Raw genomic sequence first — 21,662 nt, forward strand, 5'->3', positions numbered from 1 at the left:
GCCCAAGTAGAGGTTGATGGAATGATTGTGATGTCGTATTGATCACGATGACATCACCTCAACGCAATTTGGGGCTGTTCAGGGTGGAATTACGTCCAAGTAGAGGTTGATGCCACCATCGTGACATCATATGGATCACAATGACATCAGCTCAACCCAGTCTGGGGGCATTCAGGGTGGAATTACGCCCAAGTAGAGGTTGATGGGATGATTGTGATGTCGTATTGATCACGATGACATCACCTCAACCCAATTTGGGGACGTTCAGGGTGGAATTACGCCCAAGTAGAGGTTGATGGGACCACTGTGACATCATATGGACCACGATGACATCACCTCAACCCAATTTGGGGTGTTTCGGCTGGAATTACGCCCAAGTAGAGCTCAATGGGATGATTGTGATGTCGTATTGATCACGATGACATCACCTCAACCCAATTTGGGGGCGTTCAGGGTGGAATTACGCCCAAGTAGAGCTTGATGGCACCATCGTGACATCATATGGACCACGACGACATCACCTCAACCCAGTCTGGGGGCGTTTTGGGTGGAATTATGGCCAAGTAGAGCTCGATGGGATGATTGTGATGTCGTATTGATCATGATGACGTCACCACAACCCAATTTGGGGGCGTTTCGGCTGGAATTACGCCCAAGTAGAGCTTGATGGGATGATTGTGATGTCGTATTGATCACGATGACATCACCTCAACCCAATTTGGGGGTGTTTCGGCTTGAATTATGCCCAAGTAGAGCTTGATGGCACCATCATGACATCATATGGACCACGATGACATCACCTCAACCCAATTTGGGGTGTTTCGGCTGGAATTACGCCCAAGTAGAGCTCAATGGGGTGATTGTGATGTCGTATTGATCACGATGACATCACCACAACCCAATTTGGGGGTGTTTCGGCTGGAATTACACCCAAGTAGAGCTTGATGGGATGATTGTGATGTCGTATTGATCACGATGACATCACCTCAACCCAATCCGGGGGCTGTTCAGGGTGGAATTACGCCCAAGTAGAGCTCGATGGCACCATCGTGACGTCATATGGACCACGACGACATCACCTCAACCCAGTCTGGGGGCGTTTTGGGTGGAATTATGGCCAAGTAGAGCTCGATGGGATGATTGTGATGTCGTATTGATCATGATGACGTCACCACAACCCAATTTGGGGGCGTTTCGGCTGGAATTACGCCCAAGTAGAGCTTGATGGGATGATTGTGATGTCGTATTGATCACGATGACATCACCTCAACCCAATTTGGGGGTGTTTCGGCTTGAATTATGCCCAAGTAGAGGTCGATGGCACCATCATGACATCATATGGACCACGATGACATCACCTCAACCCAATTTGGGGTGTTTCGGCTGGAATTACGCCCAAGTAGAGCTCAATGGGGTGATTGTGATGTCGTATTGATCACGATGACATCACCACAACCCAATTTGGGGGTGTTTCGGCTGGAATTACACCCAAGTAGAGCTTGATGGGATGATTGTGATGTCGTATTGATCACGATGACATCACCTCAACCCAATCCGGGGGCTGTTCAGGGTGGAATTACGCCCAAGTAGAGCTCGATGGCACCATCGTGACGTCATATGGACCATGACGACATCACCTCAACCCAACCTGGGGCCGTTCAGGGGGGCTTCCCGCGGGGGGGGGAGGGCGGGGCTATAGGGGGAAACTCACGCGGCGGCGGCGGCGGCGGCGGCGCTATAGGGCGAGGTAGAGGGTGATGGGGCAGTGGTCGCTGCCCAGCACGCGGGAGCGGATCTTGCTGTCGCACAGGGCCCCTTCCAAGCGTCGCGAGATGACGAAATAATCGAGGCGCCACCCCACGTTGCGATCGCGGGCGCCCCCCAAGTAGGTCCAGAAGGTGTAGGCGTACGGCACGTCGGGATAAAGATGGCGGAAGGAATCGAGGAAACCGGCGTCCAACAACGCCCCGAAACCTTCGCGCTCTTCGGCGGTGAAGCCGGCCGAGCGGCGGTTGGCCTGGGGGTGGCGGAGGTCGATTTCGGCGTGGGCGACGTTGAGGTCGCCGCAAAGGGCGACGGGTTTTTGGGCGTCGAGGCGGGTGAGGTAAGAGCGGAAGGCGGCGTCCCAGCGTTGGCGGTAGGCCAAGCGCGCCAAGCCCCGCCCGGCGTTGGGGACGTAAGCGGCCACCACAAAAAGGGCGGGAAATTCGGCCGTCACCACCCGGCCCTCGCGGTCGTGCTCCTCTTCGCCTGCGGGGGAGGGGGGAGGGTCACGGCGGGCCGGAGCGCGGGGGAGGGGGTGAGGCAGTTGGGGGGTGACTGGGGGCAACTGGGGGGCAACTGGGGGCAACAGAGGTAATTGGGGCGACTGGGGGCAACTGGAGGGCAACTGAGACGGTTGGGGGTGACTAGGGGCAACTGAGGCAGTTGGGGGGCAACTGAGGCAGTTAGGGGGCAACTGGGGGCAATTGGGGGGCAACTGAGGTAGTTGGGGGGCAACAGGGGCGACTGGGGGCAATTGGGGGCAACTGGAGGGCGGTTGGGGGCAACTGGGGGCAACTGAGGCATTTGGGGGCAACTGAGGTAGTTGGGGGCAACGGGGGCGACTGGGGGCAATTGGGGGCAACTGGAGGGTGGTTGGGGGGCAACTGGGGGCAATTGGGGGCAACTGGAGGGCGGTTGGGGGCAACTGGGGGCAATTGGGGCGACTGAGGCAGTTGGGGGGCAACTGGGGGCAATTGGGGGCAACTGGAGGGCGACTGAGGCGGTTGGGGGCAACTGCGGGCAACTGGGGGCAATTGGGGGGCAACTGAGGTAGTTGGGGGGCAACAGGGGCGACTGGGGGCAACTGGAGGGCGACTGAGGCAGTTGGGGGGTGACTAGGGGCAACTGAGGCATTTGGGGGCAACTGAGGCAGTTAGGGGCAACTGGGGGCAATTGGGGGCAACTGGGGGCAACTGAGGCAGTTGGGGGCAACTGGGGGCAATTGGGGGCAACTGGGGGCAACTGAGGTAGTTGGGGGCAACAGGGGCGACTGGGGGCAATTGGGGGCAACTGGAGGGCGACTGAGGCGGTTGGGGGCAACTGGGGGCAACTGAGGCATTTGGGGGCAACTGGGGGCAATGGGGGCAACTGGGGGCAACTGGAGGGCAAATGAGGCAGTTGGGGGGCAATGGGGGCAACGGAGGTAGTTGGGGGCAACTGGGGGCAACGGGGGCGACTGGGGGCAACTGAGGCAAGTGGGGGGCAATTGGGGGGCAACTGGGGGCAACTGAAGATCAACTGAGACAATTGGGGGCAACTGGGGGCAATGGGGGCCACTGGGCAGCAACTGGGGGCAACTGTGAGGCAATTGGGGGCAACTGGAGATCAACTGGGGGCAACTGGGGCCGACTGAGGCAACTGGGGGGGCAACTGGAGAGCAACTGGGGGCAACTGGAAGGCAACTGGGGGCAACTAGACCCAATGGGAGGCAACTGGGAGCAACCGTGAGACAACTGGGGGCAACTGGGGCCAACTGGGGGCAACCAGGGCCAACTGGAGGTCAACTGGGGGCAAGTAAGGGGCAACTGGGGGCAAGTAAGGGGCAACGGGGGGCAACTGGGAGCCAACCGAAGAGGGCTGGTGGCCAACAAGGACAAATCGGGGGGCAGGGGGAGATTTTGGGGGCTACGGGCTACTTATGGGTCCTGGGGGCTACTTGGGGGTCCCGGGGGCTACTTGGGGGTCCCGGGGGGGGGTGGGGACAGTTTGGCCGCGTTTTGGGGTCAATCATGAAGATTTTGGGGCCTTAAAGCAACAATTGGAAGCCCGGGAGAAAATTCAGTGGTCCTGCGGCGGTGTTGGGGGTCCCAAAGAATATTTGGTGGCCCCAGAACCTATTTGGTAGTCCCAGAATGTATTTAGGGGTCCCGGGGGCTATTTGAGGGTCGTGGGGGCTACTTGGGGTCCCGGGTGGCTACCTGGGGGTCACAGGGGGCTACTTGGGGTTGTGGGGGCTATTTGGGGGCTGCAGGGGGCTACTTGGGGTCCTGGGGGCTACTTGGGGGTCGTGGGGGATAGTTGGGGGTCCCGGGGGCTACTTGGGTGTTGCAGGGGCTACTTGGGGGTCCCGGGGCTATTTAGGGGTCCTGGGGGCTACTTGGGGTCCCGGAGGGCTATTTAGGGGTCCCGAGAGGCTACCTGGGGGTCATGGGGGCTACTTGGGGTCCCAGAGGCTATTTAGGGGTCCCAAGGGGCTACTTGGTGGTCCCGGGGGCTACTTGGGGTCCTAGGGGATATTTGGTGGTCCCAGGGGGCTACTTGGGGCTCCTGGGGGGCTACTTGAGTGTTGCGGGGGGATATTTAGGGGTCGTGGGGAGCTACTTGGGGTCGCACGGGGCTACTTGGGCGTCCCGGGGGCTACTCAGGGGTCCCGGGGGCTACTTGGTGGTCCCGGGGGCTACCTGAGGGTCATGGGGGCTACTTGGGGGTCCCGGGGCTACTCAGGGGTCCTGGGGGGCAACTTGGGGGTCCCAGAGGCTATTTAGGGGTCCCGAAGGGCTACTTGGTGGTCCCGGGGCTACTTGGGGGTCCCAGGGGATATGTGGGGGTCCCAGGGGGCTACCTGAGGGTCATGGGGGCTACTTGGGGGTCCCGGGGGCAACTTGGGGGTCCCGGAGGCTATTTAGGGGTCCTGAAGGGCTACCTGGTGGTCCCAGGGGGCTACTTGGGCATCCCGGGGGCTACTCAGGAGTCCCGGGGGGCTACCTGAGGGTCATTGGGGCTACTTGGGGTCCCAGGGGCTACTTGGGGTCCCGGGGGCAACTTGGGGGTCCCAGAGGCTATTTAGGGGTCCCGAAGGGCTACCTGGTGGTCCCAGGGGGCTACTTGGGCGTCCCGGGTGACTACCTGAGGGTCATGGGGGCTACTTGGGGTCCCGAGGGCTACTTGGGGTCCCGTGGCGGGGTGGGGGGCGCTCCTCACCGATGCCGTAGGTGACGCTGAGGGGCTCGTGGCGGGCCAGCAGCCCCACGCCGCCGTAGCCCGGCCGGCCCTCGGGGCTAGCCCAGAACTGGTGGGGCAACCCGGGGAGGGCGCGGACCTCGGGGGGCACGGCCGGGCCCCCGCACTTGGTCTCCTGCAGGCAGAGGACGTCGGGGGCCTCCTCCTGCACCCACTGCGGGGAGAGGGGGCCCCGAGATGGCGGGGACCCCCCGGTCACCTGGGGCCCCCCCACACCCGGGCCCCTCCCCCATCACCTGCCCCGCCCCCCCCGATTCCCCCCCTTTTCAGATCCCTCCCCGCCATTTTAGCGGCCCCCCCCACTTCCGGGTGTCCCACATCCCCCCCCATTTTCAGGGTCCCCCCCAGGTTCTGGGGTCCCCCCACTTCCGGGTCCCAGCCCCCTCCCCTCCCCCAGTTCCGGGGTCCCCTCCACTTCCGGGTCCCCCCAGTTCCGGGTCCCAGCCCCTCCCCACCCCCCGTTCCGGGTCCCCCCACCCCGGGTTCCGGGATCCCCCATTTCCGGGGCCCCCCTCCCCCATTTCCGGGGTCCCCTCCACTTCCGGGTCCCAGCCCCCTCCCCACCCCAGGTTCCGGGGTCCCCCCATTTCCGGGGCCCCCTCCCCCAGTTCAGGGTCCCCCTCCACTTCCGGGTCCCAGCCCCTCCCCACCCCCGGTTCCGGGGTCCCCTCCACTTCCGGGTCCCCCCACTTCCGGGTCCCGCCTGGGTCCCAGCCCCCCCATTCCGGGTCCCCCTCCCCTCCCCCCAGTTCCGGGTCGCCGCCCTCCCCAGGTTCCGGGGTCCCTCCCACTTCCGGGTCCCCCCACTTCCGGGTCCCCCACTTCCGGGTCCCCCTACCTGCAGCCCCCTTGCGCACCCACGCGCGCAGCCCGCCCACGTTCCATGACGTCACGCGCAGCGTGCAGCGCTGCCCGCCCGGCGCCACCTCCCGCGGGGCGGGTCCTCGTACGGGGGCGGGGCCTCCGATCGCCCCGCCTTCCGGGGGCGGCGCCCTGCGGGGAGGCGGGGTCAGGGGGGCTGGGGGGACTGGGAGGGACTGGGGGGAATGGGAGGGAACTGGGGGGACTGGGGGGACTGGGAGGGACTGGGGGGGAATGGGAGGGAACTGGGGATAGACTGGGAGGGGACTGGGAGGGACTGGGGGGGGACTGGGAGGGAACTGGGGGGACTGGGAGGGGCTGGGAGGGGCTGGGGGACTGGGAGGGACTGGGGGGGACTGGGGGGACTGGGAGGGACTGGGAGGGAACTGGGAGGGACTGGGGGGGACTGGGGGGACTGGGAGGGACTGGGAGGGAACTGGGAGGGACTGGGATGGGACTGGGGGGGACTGGGAGGGGACTTGGGGGACTGGGGGGGAATGGGAGGGGAGTGGGGGGAACTGGGGGGGACTGGGGAGACTGGGAGGGAACTGGGAGGGACTGGGATGGGACTGGGGGGACTGGGAGGGGACTTGGGGGGACTGGGAGGGACTGGGGGGCGACTGGGAGGGACTGGGAGGGACTGGGGGGACTGGGATGGGACTGGGGGGACTGGGAGGGAACTGGGGGGACTGGGATGGGACTGGGGGGACTGGGAGGGACTGGGGGGACTGGGAGGGGGCTGGGGGGAGTGGGAGGGGACTGGGAGGGGACTGGGAGGGACTGTGGGGGGACCGGGAGGGACTGGGGGGGACTGGGAGGGAACTGGGAGGAACTTGGGGGGACTGGGAAGCACTGGGATGGTACTGGGATTGGACTGGAAAGCACTGGGAGGGAACTGGGAGGGACTGGGATGGGACTGGAAAGCAGTGGGAGGGAACTGGGAGGGACTGGGATGGCACTGGGAGCCACTGGGAGGGACTGGGAGGGGGTTTAGGGGCACTGGGATATACTGGGACATACTGGGAAGCACTGAGAAACAACTGGGAGATCCATACTGGGTTATACTGGTTTGCCCCCCCCGCCCCCCCCCCAATGTTGGTCTGTACTGGTTCATACTGGTCTACATCAATCTATACTGGTCTATACTGGTTTGTACTGGTCCACAGTGGTCTATATGAGTCTATACTGGTCTGTACTGGTCTATATTAATCCATACCGGTCTATACTGGTCTGTACTGATTCATACTGGTCTATACTGCTTTATACTGGTTTATGGTGGTCCCTACAGGTCTATACTGGTCTATACTGGTCTGTACTGAGCTATATAAATCTATATTGGTCTGTAGTGGTTTATACTGGTCCATACTGGTCTACACAAGTCTATACTACTCCGTACTCATCTATACTGGTCCATACTGGTCTACACTGGTTTGTACTGGTTTATACCAGTCTATAGAAATCTATACAGCCTTATATTGGTCTATAGAGGCCTATACTGGTCTGTACTGGTTCATACTGGTCTGTACTGGTTCATAGTAGTCTGTACTAGTCTATACTTGTGTGTACTGGTCCATACTGGTTCATACTGGTCTATACTGGTCCATACAGCTCTATACTGGTCTGTTCTGGCCTATACTGGTCCGTTCTGGCCTATATTGGTCCGTACTGGTTGATCTATACTGGTCTATACAGGACCGTACTGGCCTATACTGGTCCGTACTGGTCCATACAGCTCCATACTAGTCTGTACTAGTCCATACTGGTCTGTACTGGCCTATACTGGCCTATATTGGCTTATAGTGGTCTGTACTGGTCTATACTGGTCTATACTGGCTTATATTGTCTTATACTGGTCTGTACTGGTCTATACAGGTCTATACTGGCTTATACTGGTCTGTACTGGTCTATACTGATCTATACTGGCTTATACTGGTCCATGCAGGTCTATACTGGTCTGTGCTGGCCTCTACTGGTCTGTACTGGTCCGTACTGCTCAATCTATACTGGTCTGTACTGGTCCGCACGGGTCTATGCAGGTCTATACCAGTCTGTACTGGTCCATACTGGTCTATACTGGACTGTACTGGTCCATACTGGTCCGTACTGGTCCATACTGGGGGGCACTCACCCGCCCCCTCCCCGGCGTCGCCGTCGGCCGCCTCCTTCTTGCTGCGCTTCGGCATCGCCGCAGGCCCCGCCCCTCGGCCACAAGCCCCACCCCCTCCGCCACAGGCTCCGCCCACCGGGCCCCGGCTCCGCCCCGCCCCCCCCCCCTCGGGCTGAGGCTTCGTCCCCGGGGCTCTGCCCTGGGCTCGGGCTCCGCCCCTCGGGGCTCAGGCTCCGCCCCCCGGGGTGTGGCCACGCCCCTCGGGATCAAGCTCCGCCCCTGGAAGAGGGAGACAGGCGTCAGCGCGGGCCCCGCCCCCGCGGGAATCCCGCCCCGCCCCCTCCCTCGCCGGCCAGCCAATCAGCGCGCCGCCTCGCTTGAATCGGCCAATCAGGGGCCGCCGCCGCCGCGCCGCAGCCAATCGGCGCCCGCCGTGGCCACGTGGCGGCCAATCTCAGCCCGCCGGAGCCCGAACCGGAGCCAATCAGCGTCCACCGGTGCGCAAACCGGAGCCAATCAGCGTCCCCCGCGGGCCAAGCCGGAGCCAATCAGCGCCCACCGGTGCCCAAACCGGAGCCAATCAGCGCCCAAACAGACCAGTTACCCCCCCCACCCCCCCCTCGCCCCGCGGCAGCCAATCAGCGCCCGTCCCCCCGCAGCCAATCAGCTCCCCCTTACCCACCCCACCCCCCGCAAGCGGCAGCCAATCAGCGCCCGCCCCCCCCGTACCGCCGCCCCCCGCCCCCCACCAATCATCGCCCCCCGCAGCCAATCAGCGCCCGCCGTACCTTAAGCACCGCCCAACCGGCGCCTCCCGGTGCGAGGCCGGGACCAATCAGCGGCGGCGGCGGCGGCAGCGCGCGCGCCCGAGCGGCTCCGCGTGCGGGGCGGGGGCGGGACCGGAAGCGGAAGCGTCGCCGCGTCACGAGGGGGGGAGGGCGGGCGCCGCGCGGGCGCGTCACTTCGGGCGCGCGGCGGCCGGAAGTGACGCGCTCGGGCGGCGCCAGAAGCGGCGCGTGGCGGCGGCGGCGGCGGGAAGCGGCGGCGGCGGGAGGCGGTCGCGGCGGTGACGCGGCGCTGACGTCAGAGTGACGCCATGCCGACGGTGCTGGGGCTGGAGGGCTCCGCCAACAAGGTGGGGGCGGGGGTGGTGCGGGACGGCGTCATCCTCAGCAACCGCCGCGCCACCTACGTCACGCCGCCCGGGCACGGTGAGGCGCCTGACGTCACTGCCCCCCTTCCGGCGCCGCCCCCCTTTCCCGCGCGGATCCCCCCGCCCCTCCGCTGACGTCACTGCCGGCCTGCAGACCCCTCCCCCGCCCCGTGACGTCAGCCTCCCCTTCCCCAGACCCCATGACGTCCCTCCCCCTCGCCACCCTCCCCGTGATGTCACCCGCCCCGTGACGTCACTCTCTCCCAAGCCCTTCCCCCCAGCCCTCTCCGTGACGTCGCTCCGCCTCTTGGCCCCCCCCACCCCCGCGCCATGACGTCCCGCCCCTCCCCATGACATCACTTCCCTGGGAGCCCGCCGCCTGTGTGATGTCATCGTTCCCGGGAGGCCCCTCCCCGTGACATCACCGGCCCCTTGGAGCCCCCCATGACATCACTGATCCCCGCCGTGACATCACTCCTACCCCCACCCCCCGACCCTCCTGTGATGCCATTCCCGGCAGGACCCGCCCCCATGATGTCATCACTTGACACCACGTGATGCCACTTCCCCCGAGACACTCCCCCGCCCGCCCCATGACGTCACTTCCCACCCCCCCGAGGCCCCTTCCCGCAACACCCCAGAAGCCGCCCGGTGACATCACCCCCTTCCCCGTGACATCACTCCCCCGCCATGTCCTCCCCTCCCCCCGCCTACGACATCCCCAGCCCCCCCGGTGACGTCACCGCCCCCCGGTGACGTCACGGTGCCCCCTGCCCCCAGGCTTCGCCCCCGGCCCGACCGGCCGCCACCACCGGGGGGCGCTGTTGGGGCTGGTGGCCGACGCCCTGGCCGACGCCCGGCTCCGCCCCCGCGACCTCGACGCCGTCGCCTTCACCAGGGGTACGGGGGGGGGGCGGGGCCTGGGGCGGGGGGGGGCGGGGCTTTGCCGGGAGACATGTGGGTCGCGTGTCCTTAGCGTGTCCTTAGCGTGTTCCCCAGAAGCCCACGGATGAGGCCCCCCCCAGCCCCCCGCCGCCATTTTGTCACCTCCCCTGCCCCACAGGGGCCCCTGAGAGGCGTTTGGGTCACGTGTCCTTAGCATGTCCTTAGCATGTTCCCCAGAAACCCATAGCTTGGAGCCCCCCGGGCCCCCAGCCGCCATTTTGTCCCCTCCCCAGACCCACAGGAGCCCCCAGCATGTTCCCCAGAAACCCATAGCTTGGAGCCCCCCGGGCCCCCAGCCGCCATTTTGTCCCCTCCCCAGACCCACAGGGACCCCCCAGGAGGCCTCCGGCTCATGCGTCCTTAGCATGTCCTTAGCATGTTCTTAGCATGTTCCCCAGAAACCCCCAGACAGGAGCCCCCCGGGCCCCCCGCCGCCATTTTGTCCCCTCCCCAGCCCCACAGGGACCCCCCCGGGAGGCGTCCGTCTCGCGCGTCCTTAGCGTGTCCTTAGCGTGTTCCCCGGGGGGCGCAGGGCCGGGGATGGGGGCCCCGCTGGCCGTGGTGGCGGCGGTGGCGCGGACGCTGGCGCAGCTCTGGGCCCTGCCCCTGCTGGGGGTCAACCACTGCGTGGGGCACATCGAGATGGGGCGGCTGCTGGGCCGCGCCCGCGACCCCCTCGTCCTCTACGTCAGCGGCGGCAACACGCAGGTAACGCGCCCGCGCGGGGGCGGGGCGGGGGGCGGGGCCGCGGGGCGTCACGTTAAGCGGGAGGGCGGCATAGGACGGCGCGGCGTGACGCGGGGCGCGGCGGTGAGGTGAGGTGCGGCGACGTGGCACGGCACGGGGCGATGACGCGGGGCGTCACGGGGTGATGACACGGGACGTCACGCGGTGACGCGGGACGTCACGCGGTGACACATGATGTCGTGTCGAGACTTGGGATGGCACGCGGTGACACGCGGGGGGGTCGTGTCGGGACACGGGATGTCACGTCGTGATTTGGGGTGTCATGCGATGACACGGGATGGCATATGATGACACGGGGTGCCACGTCATGACACGCAATGTCATGTGATGAGAGAGGATGTCATGCGATGGCGTCGTGGGGTGTTGGGGCATAACATGGGATGTCACGGCATGACGCATGACATCCCGTGACGGTAATGTGAGACGTTACATGATGACGTAGCGCGTCACATAGCGATAACAAGGGATGTCACGTGATGACACAGGATGCCACGTCATGACACGCGATGTCACGTGATGACACAGGATGTCATGCAATGGCATCATAGGATGTTGTGGCATAACACAGGATGTCACGACACGACACGTGACATGCCGTGATAGTAACATGAGATGTCACGTGATGACACAGCGCGTCACGTAGTGATAACGAGGGATGTCACGTGATGACACGGCACATCGCGTCATGACTTGTGACGTTACACGATGACACGGGATGTTGTGTCATAGCGTAGGATGTCACACGACGACACGGGATGTCACGTCACGACTTGGGCGGTCGTGCGATGACACGGGATGCCGTGTGATGATGTCATGGGACGCGGCGTTGCAATACGGCGCGCCGCGGCGTGACGCGCGACGTCACGCGTTGCTAACGAGGGATGTCACGCGGTGACGTGGCGCGTCACGTGATGATAACGAGGGATGCCACGTGATGACACGCCACGACGCACGACCGCGACGCGCGACGACACGCCCCGACATGCCACAACACACGACAACGCGCCAGGACACGCGCCAGCACGCCGCGCTACGCGATAACGCGCCGACGCGCCCGCACGCCACGAGGGGCGGGCTCCGGTCGCGCCGCGTGACGCCGCGTGATGTCACATGACGTCGCGTGACATCACGTGACGTCACATGACGCCCCGCCCCGCCAGGTGATCGCCTTCTCCCGCCGCCGCTACCGGATTTTCGGGGAGACGCTGGACCTGGCCGTGGGCAACTGCCTCGACCGCTTCGCCCGCCTCCTCCAGGTGACCCCGCCCCCCGCTGTGACGTCAGGGGCCACGCCCCGGCCCCGCCCTGCCCCGCCCCGCGGGGAGCCCGTTAACCCCTCCCCTCCCCCCCCCCCAGATCTCCAACGACCCCAGCCCCGGCTACAACATCGAGCAGCTGGCCAGGAGTGAGGAGGGGGGCCCTGTCTGCACCCACCCCCCTCAGTAGCCACCCCACCCCTCAGTAGCCCCCCAACCCCGTAAGCCCCCAACCCCCTTAGTAGTCCCCCGTCTGTAGTAGCCACCCAATCCCCTTATTACACCCCAAAAGCTCCTTAGTGTCGTCCCCACTTCTATGGTAGCCCCCCGACCGCTTTAGTATGACCCCTTTATAGCGCCCCCATTTAACACCCCAAAACCCTTAATGCCCCCCAGCTTTATTTAGCAGCCCCTTTGGTAGCCCCCAGCCCTTGTTATTTCATGATCATCGGTATTCGTTAAATCATCCTTCATAATTCAGCCTCTTTGGTGTCACCAATTGATTGGTGTATGATACATTCATTTAAATTGATTCGTAAATTCGTGACCTTCATTTTAATCCTTTGATTGTTCAGTGGACAAACTTTATTTTACTTGATTGCTTCGTGCCCCCCAGTTATTTCGTTTAATTATTTAATTCGGATACATTTAATTGACCCTGTCCTTCCCCCAGTTTATAATTCGATTCATTATTGGTGTTCTATTCATAATTGATTATTGTTAAATCCCCCCAAATCCCTTTTATTTCAATTACATTGTTAAATCCGACTCATCATATTGATTTTGTATTTAAATCGCTCATATTTGTTATTCATTATTTAAATCATTTCATGGTAATTGACTGGTTAATTTACTGGATTGATAGATCACCACCAAATCATTTTCATAATTTAAATCATTTTCATGAAATTGTAATTGTTTTATTTTTGTTGTGCAGTGGTCATTTAATTGATACTTTGTTGACCTTCTAAATCCAAATCGTTGATTGTTGTATTCGGTTAAGACAATTTAAATCATCTTATTTAAATCATTTCGTTATTTAAATCCCATTGATTATTTAAATCATTTCGTTGAATTTAGGTGTTCATCCCTTTCATACCCCCCCAGTTTGGTGATTTCATTTAATTTTGTCTTCAATCGTTTATCTGGTGAGCTCATAATTGACTCATGATTGGCCCTTTTGTATTTTAAATCAAACTCATGGCCATTTGTTGACTGGTAATTGGTCCCCCCAGTATAGCCCCCAGCCCTTCATGTGGAACAGGAGCAGCTGCCCCCCCCCCCACCTGTCAGGGTGCCCCCATCCCCCGGCTATCAGGTGCCCCCCCAGGGCGGGGTCCCCTGACGCCCCCGGCCGCAGGGGCCAGCGCCTGGTGGAGCTGCCCTACGTGGTGAAGGGCATGGACGTCTCCTTCTCGGGGCTCCTCTCCCACCTCCAGGTAAGGGACCCCCCCACACCCCCCCGCTGGTGTTTTTGGGGGGGACACCCAGTGTGCCCCCCGGTCACCCTTCTGTGCGGCCCTCCCCCACCCCAGGCTGTGACCCCCAAACTTTTGGCGTCGGGAGGCGACCCCGAGGATCTCTGCTTCTCCTCCAGGTGGGACCCGGGGGCGGGGGGGTAGGGGTGGGGGGGGTAGGGGTGTGGGGGGGACATTGAAGGGGTTTGGGGGGGTTAAGGGGTGGGGTGTTAAGGGGTGGGGGATATTAAGGGGGTTTGGGGGGATATTAAGGGGTGGGGGGTTAAGGGGTTTGGGGGGTGTTAAAGGGGGTGGGGGGGTTAAGGGGTGTGGGGGTGATGAAGGGGTTTGGGGGGCTTAAGGGGTGGGGGGTCAAGGGGTGGGGGGACATTAACGGGGTTTGGGGGGCTGTTAAGGGGTTTGGGGGGGTTAAGGGGGTTTGGGGCTGATAAAGGGTTTGGGGGGTTAAGGGTTTGGGGGCTGTTAAAGGGTTTGGGGGTTAAAGGGGTTTGGGGGGTGATGAAGGGGTGGGGGGGTTAAGGGTTTGGGGGGTGTTAAGGGGTTTGGGGGGGTGTTAAAGGAATGAAGGGGTTTGGGGGGTTTAAGGGTGTGGGGGGCATTAAAGGGGTGTGGGGGTGAAGTGTGGGGGGGTGTTAAAGGGGTGTGGGGGATATTAAGGGGTGGGGGGATCTTAAGGGGTGGGGGGCTGATGAAGCGGTTTGGGGGTGAAGGGGTGTGGGGGATATTAAGGGGTTGGGGGGCTTAAGGGGTGTGGGGGCGTTAAGGGCATTTGGGGGTGAAGGGGTGTGGGGGTGATGAAGGGGTGGGGGTTAAGGGGTGTGGGGCGATATTCGGGGGTGGGAAATTGCGGGGGCGTGGGGACGTCGAGTGGGGTTGGGGCATTTTGGGGCGCGGGGGGTAATGAAGGGCTCTGGGGGCTATTCAGGGGTTGGGGGGTTGGGGGGTGGGGTCTAATAAAGGCATTTTGGGGGCTGTTCAGGGGTTTGGGGGGGTTAAGGGGTTTGGGGCGCTTTTGGGGGTTTTGGGGCCCATGAGGGGGTTTTGGGGTCTATTAAAGGGGGTTTGGGGCCCATGAAGGGGTTTTGGGGTCTACTAAGGGGTTTTGGGGTACAGCAAGGGGTTTTGGGGTCTATTAAAGGGTTTTGGGGCACATTAAGGGGCTTTGGGGTGGGATGAGGGGTTTTGGGGCACTTTCGGGGTTTTGGGGCCCATGAGGGGTTTTGGGGTCTATTAAGGGGTTTTGGGGTGTATTAAGGGGTTTTGGGGCCCGTTAAGGGGTTTTGGGGCACATTAAGGCGGTTTTGAAGTCTATTAAGGGGTTTTGAGCTCCATTAAGGGGGCTTTGGGGTCTACTAAGGGGTTTGGGGGCAGTGTTAAGGGGTTTGGGGGCACAGTAAGGGGTTTTGGGGCCCATGAAGGGGTTTTGGGGCACAGTAAGGTGGTTTGGGGTCTATTAAGGGGTTTGGGGACCCATGAAGGGGTTTTGGGGTCTGTTAAGGGGTTTTGGGGCACATTAAGGCGGTTTTGGGGCCCATGAAGGAGTTTTGGGGCCCGTTAAGGGGGTTTTGGGGCACATTAAGGCGGTTTTGGGGTCTGTTAAAGGGGTTTTGGGGCACATTAAGGCAGTTTCGGGGTCTGTTAAGGGAGTTTTGGGGCCCATGAAGGGGTTTTGGGGCACATTAAGGGGTTTTGGGGCCCGTTAAGGGGGTTTTGGGGCGCCTCCGGGGCGCGGCTGACGGGGCGGTGCCGCCGTGGGGCAGGAGACGGCCTTCTCCATGCTGGCGGAGGTGACGGAGCGGGCCCTGGCCCTCACCCGGGCCTCCCACCTGCTGCTGGTGGGGGGCGTGGCCTGTGCGTAAGGACACGCCCCCTGGGGGGCGGGGTCACATCCGGGGGCGGGGCCACACCCGGGGGCGGGGCCCATGGGTGGTGGGGGGCTGTCTATAAGGGGGCTGGGGAGCCACGCCCGGGGGCGGGGTCACAGTCCTGGGGGTGGGGCCATCGCCAAGGGGGCGGGGTCGTGGTTAGGGGGCGGGACCCACGGGTGTGGGGCAGGAGCCTGTATATGGGGGAGGGAGGATTGGGGGGCAGGGCCTACAATCGGGGTGGGGCCCATGGATATGGGGCGGGACCCATGGATATGGGGGCGGGGCCCAGGGATATGGGGCGGGACCCGTAGATATGGGGGCGGGGCCCAGGGATATGGGGCGGGGCCCACAGATATGGGGTGGGACCCATAGATACAGGGCGGGCCCAGACCCAGGGGTGGGACTTATGCCTAGGGAGTGGGGCCCACACTTAGGGGCGGGACCCAGACCCAGGGGGTGGGAACCATGTCTAGGGGGTGGGGCCTGTGTGAAGGGGCGGGGCCCCAGATATTGGGCGGGGCCCAGACCTAGGGGAGGGGGGCCCATGTATAAGGTTTGGGACCCCCATCTCTGGGGCAGGACCCCCATCTCTGGGGCGGGACCCACATCTCTGGGGCGGGACCCACATCTCTGGGGTGGGGCGGAGCCAGGTGTCCGGCCCCACCCCCACCCCGCCCCTCCCCCCCCCCAGGTAACCGCCGCCTCCAGGAGATGCTGCAGAGCATGTGCAGCGCCCGGGGGGCCCAGCTCTGCCCCAGCGACGAGAGGTGGGGCGGGGACCCCCATCTGTGGGGCTGGGACCCACACCTAGGGGGCTGGACCCACACCTAGGGGGCGGGGACCCCGATATAGGGGGTGGGGATTCATATCTGTGGGGCTGGGACTCGCATGTAGAGGCCTGGGGGCGTAAGTACGGGGATGGGACCGAGATATATAGGGCTGGACCCACATCTATGGGGCTGGGACTTACAGCTAGGGGTGGGACGCGCATATGGCGAGTGCGGACCCATATCTGTGGGCCTGGGGTTCACAACTAGGGGGCTAGACCCACATTTAGGGGGTGGGATGCTCATCTGTGGGGCTGGGGCTTGCATCTATAGGGCTGGGACCCACATGTAAGGGGCTGGGACTTGCATCTAGGGGGTCGGGATCCACATCTGTGGGGCTGGGGCTCACATCTATGGGGCAGGCCCTGAATATATGGGCTGGGGACCTACATCTGGGGGGCTGGACCCACATCTATGGAGCTGGGACTTGCATCTAGGGGGCTGGCCCCACATCTATAGGGCTGAGACTCACATCTAGGGGGCGGGAGCCAGATATATGGGGTGGGGATCCACATCCATGGGGCTGGCCCCACATCTATAGCGCTGGGACTCACATCTATGGGGTTGGACCCAGATCTAGGGAGCTGGGACCCACATCTATGGGGCTAGACCTACATCTAGGAGACTGGGACTCACATCTATGGGGCTGGACCCAGATCTGGGGGTTGGGACCCACATCTATAGGGCTGGACCTACATCTACAGGGCTGGGACTCGCATCTATAGGGCTGGGAGTCACATCTGTGGGGCGGGAGCCAGGTATATGGGGTGGAGACATACATCTATGGGGTGGCACCCACATTTACGGGGCTGGGGTGAACATCTATGGGGTGAGACAGAGACGTATGCGGTGGGGAGGTGCATCTATGGGGCTGGCCCCACATCTCGGGGGCCTCCCCCAGGTTCTGCGTGGACAACGGGGCCATGATCGCTCAGGCCGGCTGGGAGATGCTGAGGGCGGGGCAAGTGACCGAGCTCGCCCAATCAGGGATCACCCAGAGGTGAGGGGGGACCCGGGCGTCCGGGACCCACACGTATGGGGCTGGGACCCACATATGTGGGACGGGACCCACATATGGGGGGGTGGGATCCATATATGTGGGGCAGGACCCACACGTATGGGACTGGGAGCCACGCATATGGGGCTGCGACACAAATATATGGGGCCGGGACCCATGTATGTGGGGCAGGACCCACATATATGGGGCTGAGATGCAGCTATATGGGGCTGGGGCCTATATATGTGGGGCAGAACCCATGAATAGGGGGGTGGGACCCACATATGTGGGCCTCGGACGTGCATATATGGCACTGGGACCCACATATATGGGGCTGAGACACAGATATATGGGGCAGGACCCCCATCTATGGGGTTGGGACCCGCGTATATGGGGACAGGACCCACGTATATGGAGCAGGACCCACATATGTAGAGCTGGGACCCACATATATGGGGCTGGGATGCAGATATAGGGGGCAGGACCCACATACGTGGGGCTGAGGCCCACATCTATGGGGTGGGACCCACATGTAGGGGCCTGGGACCTGTATATATGGGGGCAGGACCCATATACATGGGGATGGGACCCACATATATAGGGGTGGGCCAAACACATATGGAGTGGGGATGCAGGTACATGGGGTGAGACCCCCATATGTGGGGCTGGGGTCTATATATATGGGGCAGGATGCACATCTATGGGGCTGCGATGCAGATGTATGGGCTGGGAGTCACATCTATGGGGTTGGGACTTGCATATATGGGGCTGGGACCCACATCTATGGGGCCAGACCCTCATATATGGGGCGGGACCCACACATATGGGGTGGGACCCACGTCTATGGGGTGGGGGGACCCAGGCATCTGGCTGCCATGACCTCTGACCTCTCCCCTCCCCCCCCCAGGTACCGGACGGACGAGGTGGAAGTGACCTGGAGGGATTGACCTGGCCACTCCCCCCAGGTGGCCACGCCCTATATGGCCACGCCCACCGGCTCCAAGCCCCGCCCACTTTTCTATAAAGTCTCCACCCCCCCAGGTTTTGGCTCCGCCTCTTTATATGGATATAAGGGGGGGGGTGGGGAGCTCCCGGACGTCTGGGTCCCCCCGCCCCATAGATGTGGGGCCTGCCCCATAGATGTGGGGCCCATCCAAGGGGTTTGGGGGGTGAATTTGGGTTTTGGGGGAAAATTGGGGGAATTTGAGGGGCTTGGGGGGATTTTGAGGCAAATCTGGGGGGTTTTGGTGAAAATTTCTGGGATTTGGGGGTAAATGCGGTGGATTTGGGGGGGTGAATTGGAGGAAATTGGAGGATTTGGGGGTATTTTGGGTTGTTTTAGGTAATTTGGGCTATTTTGGGGCTATTTTAGGTTATTTCGGGGTCTATTTTAGGTTGTTTTGGGATATTTGCGGGCTATTTCAGGTTATTTTGGGGCTATTTTAGGTTATTTTGGGGCTATTTGAGGTTACTTTTTTTGTTATTTTGGGCTATTTTGGGGCTATTTCAGGTTATTTTTTGTTATTTGGGGATATTTCGGGGCTATTTCAAGTTATTTGGGGTTATTTTAGGATATTTTGGGGTTGTTTTCGCTTACTTTGGGTTATTTTGGGGCTACTTGAGGTTATTTCGAGGCTATTTTTTGTTATTGTGGCCATTTGGGGTCTATTTGGGGGGGGCTGGGGGGTATTTTGGGGCGGTATGGTGTCTTGGCCCCGCCCACCCTGCCGCAAGCCGCGCCCCTCCGCTGCCACTCAACGGCGAGCCACGCCCTCAGCCTCGCTCATTTGACTATCCCCGCCCCCTCGTTGCGCTCGCTGGCGCAGAGGGGGCGGGCGGGCGAGGCCACGCCTCCCCCCGCAGCGTGGCGGCCAATGGGAGGGCTGGGGGCGTGGTGCGGCGGAGGGGGCGGTGGCGCAGCGCGGTGGGCGCCTCAGTCTGTGGCGAGGCGGCGGAGGGAGCGGATGCTACCGGTAACGGAGCGAAGGGGAAGGCGAAGGCGGGAGGGAAGCGGCGGGTCCCGGTTGTCCCCGATCCCCCGACCCGCGTTCCCCCCGTCGCCGTCAGCCGCGGGCGAGCGGGGTTTTAGCGGCGTCGCAGAGCAGCGGTAGCGGCTCCTTCTTCGCCCGGGGGAGGAACGGATGGTTCGTGGCTCCACCGGATTTTGGGGGGTCGCACAGGGGCTCCGGGGGGCACCGCGGAGGGAGCGGGGGCGTCCCGGGGAGGGAGCGAGGGGGATCCCGGGGGCTCCGGCTGCGGCGCCGCCTCCTCCTTCTCCCCTCAGCTGCAGCCGGCGGCGGGAACCGGCCGCGGGGGGGGGGTGCCCGGCTGAATAAACCCCCTATTTTCTCCTTATTTTTAATTTATTTTAAGCTTTAACAGTTAATTTTCTTTCTTTTAAGTTAGTTTTTGTCTTTTTTAGTATGAACGGGGGGATTTTTTACCTCAGTTTTGCCTCTCCCTACTCCTCCCCGACCCACGTGGCCCCTCTCCTGCCCCTTCTAAAAACCCTTAAAATTTTTTTTTTTCACCGTTACTTAATGTAATAATAAATTTATTAATATAATTAATTTTCTTTTTTTTTTTTCTCTGTCGTTTTCATTTCTTTTTCTGCCTTTTTTTCAGTCGTTTTCCTCACGGCAAGAAGCAGGGACACGCAGGCGCCGGAGCCGGGTTGCCCTTCTAAATATTTTAATACGTTTATAAACGTTTGGATTTTGCTTGCCTGCCCTTTTAAATGCTTAATTTGCGCTTTTGTGCGCTTTTAAATGTTTAATTTGCACTTTCGTGCGGCTATAAATGTTTAATTTAGATTTGTATGTGCTTTTAAATGTTTAATTTCCGCGTCGGTGCGCCAAGGGTTCGTAATTGGAGGGCGTTAAATCGAGATTCCCAATTTAACCGGTTACTGGGTGAAATTATTAAATTTTTTAAACTACTCTGGGTTTGTTGTTGGGTTTGTTTTATAAACGGTGAAAAAAATAGGGTTAATTGTTGGATTTAATGGGTTTATTACCTTTTCTGGATGGGTTGGGAGGAAAATGTCATTTAAAAATAAAAGGGGAAAAAATAAGGGAAAAATGGGTTGGAAATAATTTTTTAAAATGTGTTAAAAGTAAGGAAAAAGGCTTTGGTTAAAAAAATTGAATAGAGGGAAAGGGGTTAAAAAAGGGAAAGAAAGGGAAAAAGGATTTAAAAAGAGGAAAGAAAGGGAAAAGGTTTAAAAAGGGACGAGTGAAAATGGGTTAAAAAAGGGGGAATCAAGGGGGAAATAAAGGGAAAACGCATTAAAAGGGGGGAATAAAGGGAAAATTAAAAGGTAATGAAAGCAAAACGGGTTAAAAAAGCGGAATAAAGGGAAAATGGGTTTAAAAATGGGGAACAAAGGCAAAATTAAAACGGAGAACCGAGGGAAAATGGGTTTAAAGAGGGGGAATGAAGGCAAAATTAAAAGGGAATAAAGGGAAAATTGAGAAGGGGAATGAAGGGGAAATGGGTTAAAAAAGGGGGAATAAAGGGAAAATAGATTAAGAAAAAAGGAATGGGAAAACGGGTTGAAGGGGGGAATAAAGGGAAAATTAGGAGGAATGAAGGAAAATGGGCTTAAAAAGGGGAATAAAGAGACAATGGGTTAAAAAGGGGGGGTGAAAAAATGGGTTAAAAGGGGGAATAAAGGGAAAAGGGGTTAAAACAAGGGGGATAAAGGGAAAATTGAAAAGGGGAATGAAGGGAAAATGGGTTAAAAAATGGGGAATCAAGGGAAAATTAATAAGGAATTAATGGGAAAGGGATGAAGGGAAAATGGGTTTAAAAAGGGGGAATAAAGGGGAAATTGAAAAGGGGAAGGAAGGGAAAATGGGTTAAAAATAGGGAATAAAGGGAAAATGGGTTAAAACAAGGGGGATAAAGGGAAGATTAATAAGGAATTAATGGAAGAGGGATGAAGGGAAAATGGGTTAAAACAAGGGGGAATCAAGGGAAAATGGGTTAAAACAAGGGGGAATCAAGGGAAAATGGGTTAAAACAAGGGGGAATCAAGGGAAAATTGAAAAGGGGAATGAAGGGAAAATGTGTTAAAAAAGGGGGAATAAAAGGAAAATTAATAAGGAATTAATGGAAAAAGGATGAAGGGAAAATGGGTTTAAAAAGGGGGAATCAAGGGAAAATGGGTTTAAAAAGGGGGAATCAAGGGAAAATGGGTTTGAAAAGGGGAAGGAAGGGAAAATTGAAAAGGGGAAGGAAGGGAAAATTGAAAAGGGGAAGGAAGGGAAAATGGGTTAAAAATAGGGAATAAAGGGAAAATTGGGGAATAAAAGGAAAAGTGAAAAGGGGAGAAAAGGGGGAATAAAGGGGAAATTGAAACGGGGCATGAAGGGAAGAGTTAAAAAGGGAGAACGACACCGACCCGCGCTGCTCCCG

At 60.0% G+C, this 21,662-nt stretch overlaps 2 protein-coding genes across 2 annotated transcripts; one reads left to right on the plus strand and one right to left on the minus strand.

The window, feature by feature from the left end:
* Nucleotides 1-174: 174 nt before the first annotated feature.
* APEX1 (apurinic/apyrimidinic endodeoxyribonuclease 1) lies at nt 175-8,728 on the minus strand. Its single transcript, XM_072849222.1, has 5 exons — nt 8,722-8,728; nt 7,994-8,231; nt 5,862-5,997; nt 4,966-5,158; nt 175-2,250 (listed from the first exon to the last, which is right to left on the minus strand). The coding sequence occupies exons 1-5, from the start codon at nt 8,726-8,728 to the stop codon at nt 1,736-1,738; spliced, it is 1,089 nt and encodes a 362-aa protein (XP_072705323.1). The 3' UTR covers nt 175-1,735.
* Nucleotides 8,729-8,971: 243 nt separating this feature from the next.
* On the plus strand, nt 8,972-20,182 carry OSGEP (O-sialoglycoprotein endopeptidase). The gene is made up of 12 exons (XM_072849279.1): nt 8,972-9,183; nt 9,906-10,025; nt 10,603-10,778; nt 11,978-12,073; nt 12,174-12,221; nt 13,432-13,512; nt 13,609-13,666; nt 15,307-15,402; nt 16,111-16,186; nt 17,148-17,246; nt 18,151-18,284; nt 19,869-20,182. The coding sequence occupies exons 1-11, from the start codon at nt 9,069-9,071 to the stop codon at nt 18,188-18,190; spliced, it is 1,005 nt and encodes a 334-aa protein (XP_072705380.1). The 5' UTR covers nt 8,972-9,068; the 3' UTR covers nt 18,191-18,284; nt 19,869-20,182.
* The last annotated feature ends 1,480 nt before the right edge of the window (nt 20,183-21,662 follow it).

Source organism: Ciconia boyciana, unplaced genomic scaffold, assembly GCF_034638445.1.
Source record: "Ciconia boyciana unplaced genomic scaffold, ASM3463844v1 HiC_scaffold_38, whole genome shotgun sequence".
In the NCBI taxonomy this organism is placed as follows: Eukaryota; Metazoa; Chordata; class Aves; order Ciconiiformes; family Ciconiidae; genus Ciconia; species Ciconia boyciana.

Bases quoted from the DNA above. Each gene is read 5' to 3' on its own strand.
- APEX1 (XM_072849222.1), bottom strand. The intron at 5,159-5,861 runs GTGCGCAAGGGG...CTCTCCCCGCAG, and splicing joins TGGGCGGGCTGCGCGCGTGG to TGGGTGCAGGAGGAGGCCCC. The intron at 2,251-4,965 runs GTGAGGAGCGCC...CCTCCCCCGCAG, and splicing joins CAGCGTCACCTACGGCATCG to GCGAAGAGGAGCACGACCGC.
- OSGEP (XM_072849279.1), top strand. From the start codon at position 9,069: ATGCCGACGGTGCTGGGGCTGGAGGGCTCCGCCAACAAGGTGGGGGCG. The intron at 12,222-13,431 runs AGTGAGGAGGGG...GCCCCCGGCCGC, and splicing joins ACATCGAGCAGCTGGCCAGG to AGGGGCCAGCGCCTGGTGGA. The intron at 13,667-15,306 runs CCAGGTGGGACC...GTGCCGCCGTGG, and splicing joins CGAGGATCTCTGCTTCTCCT to GGCAGGAGACGGCCTTCTCC.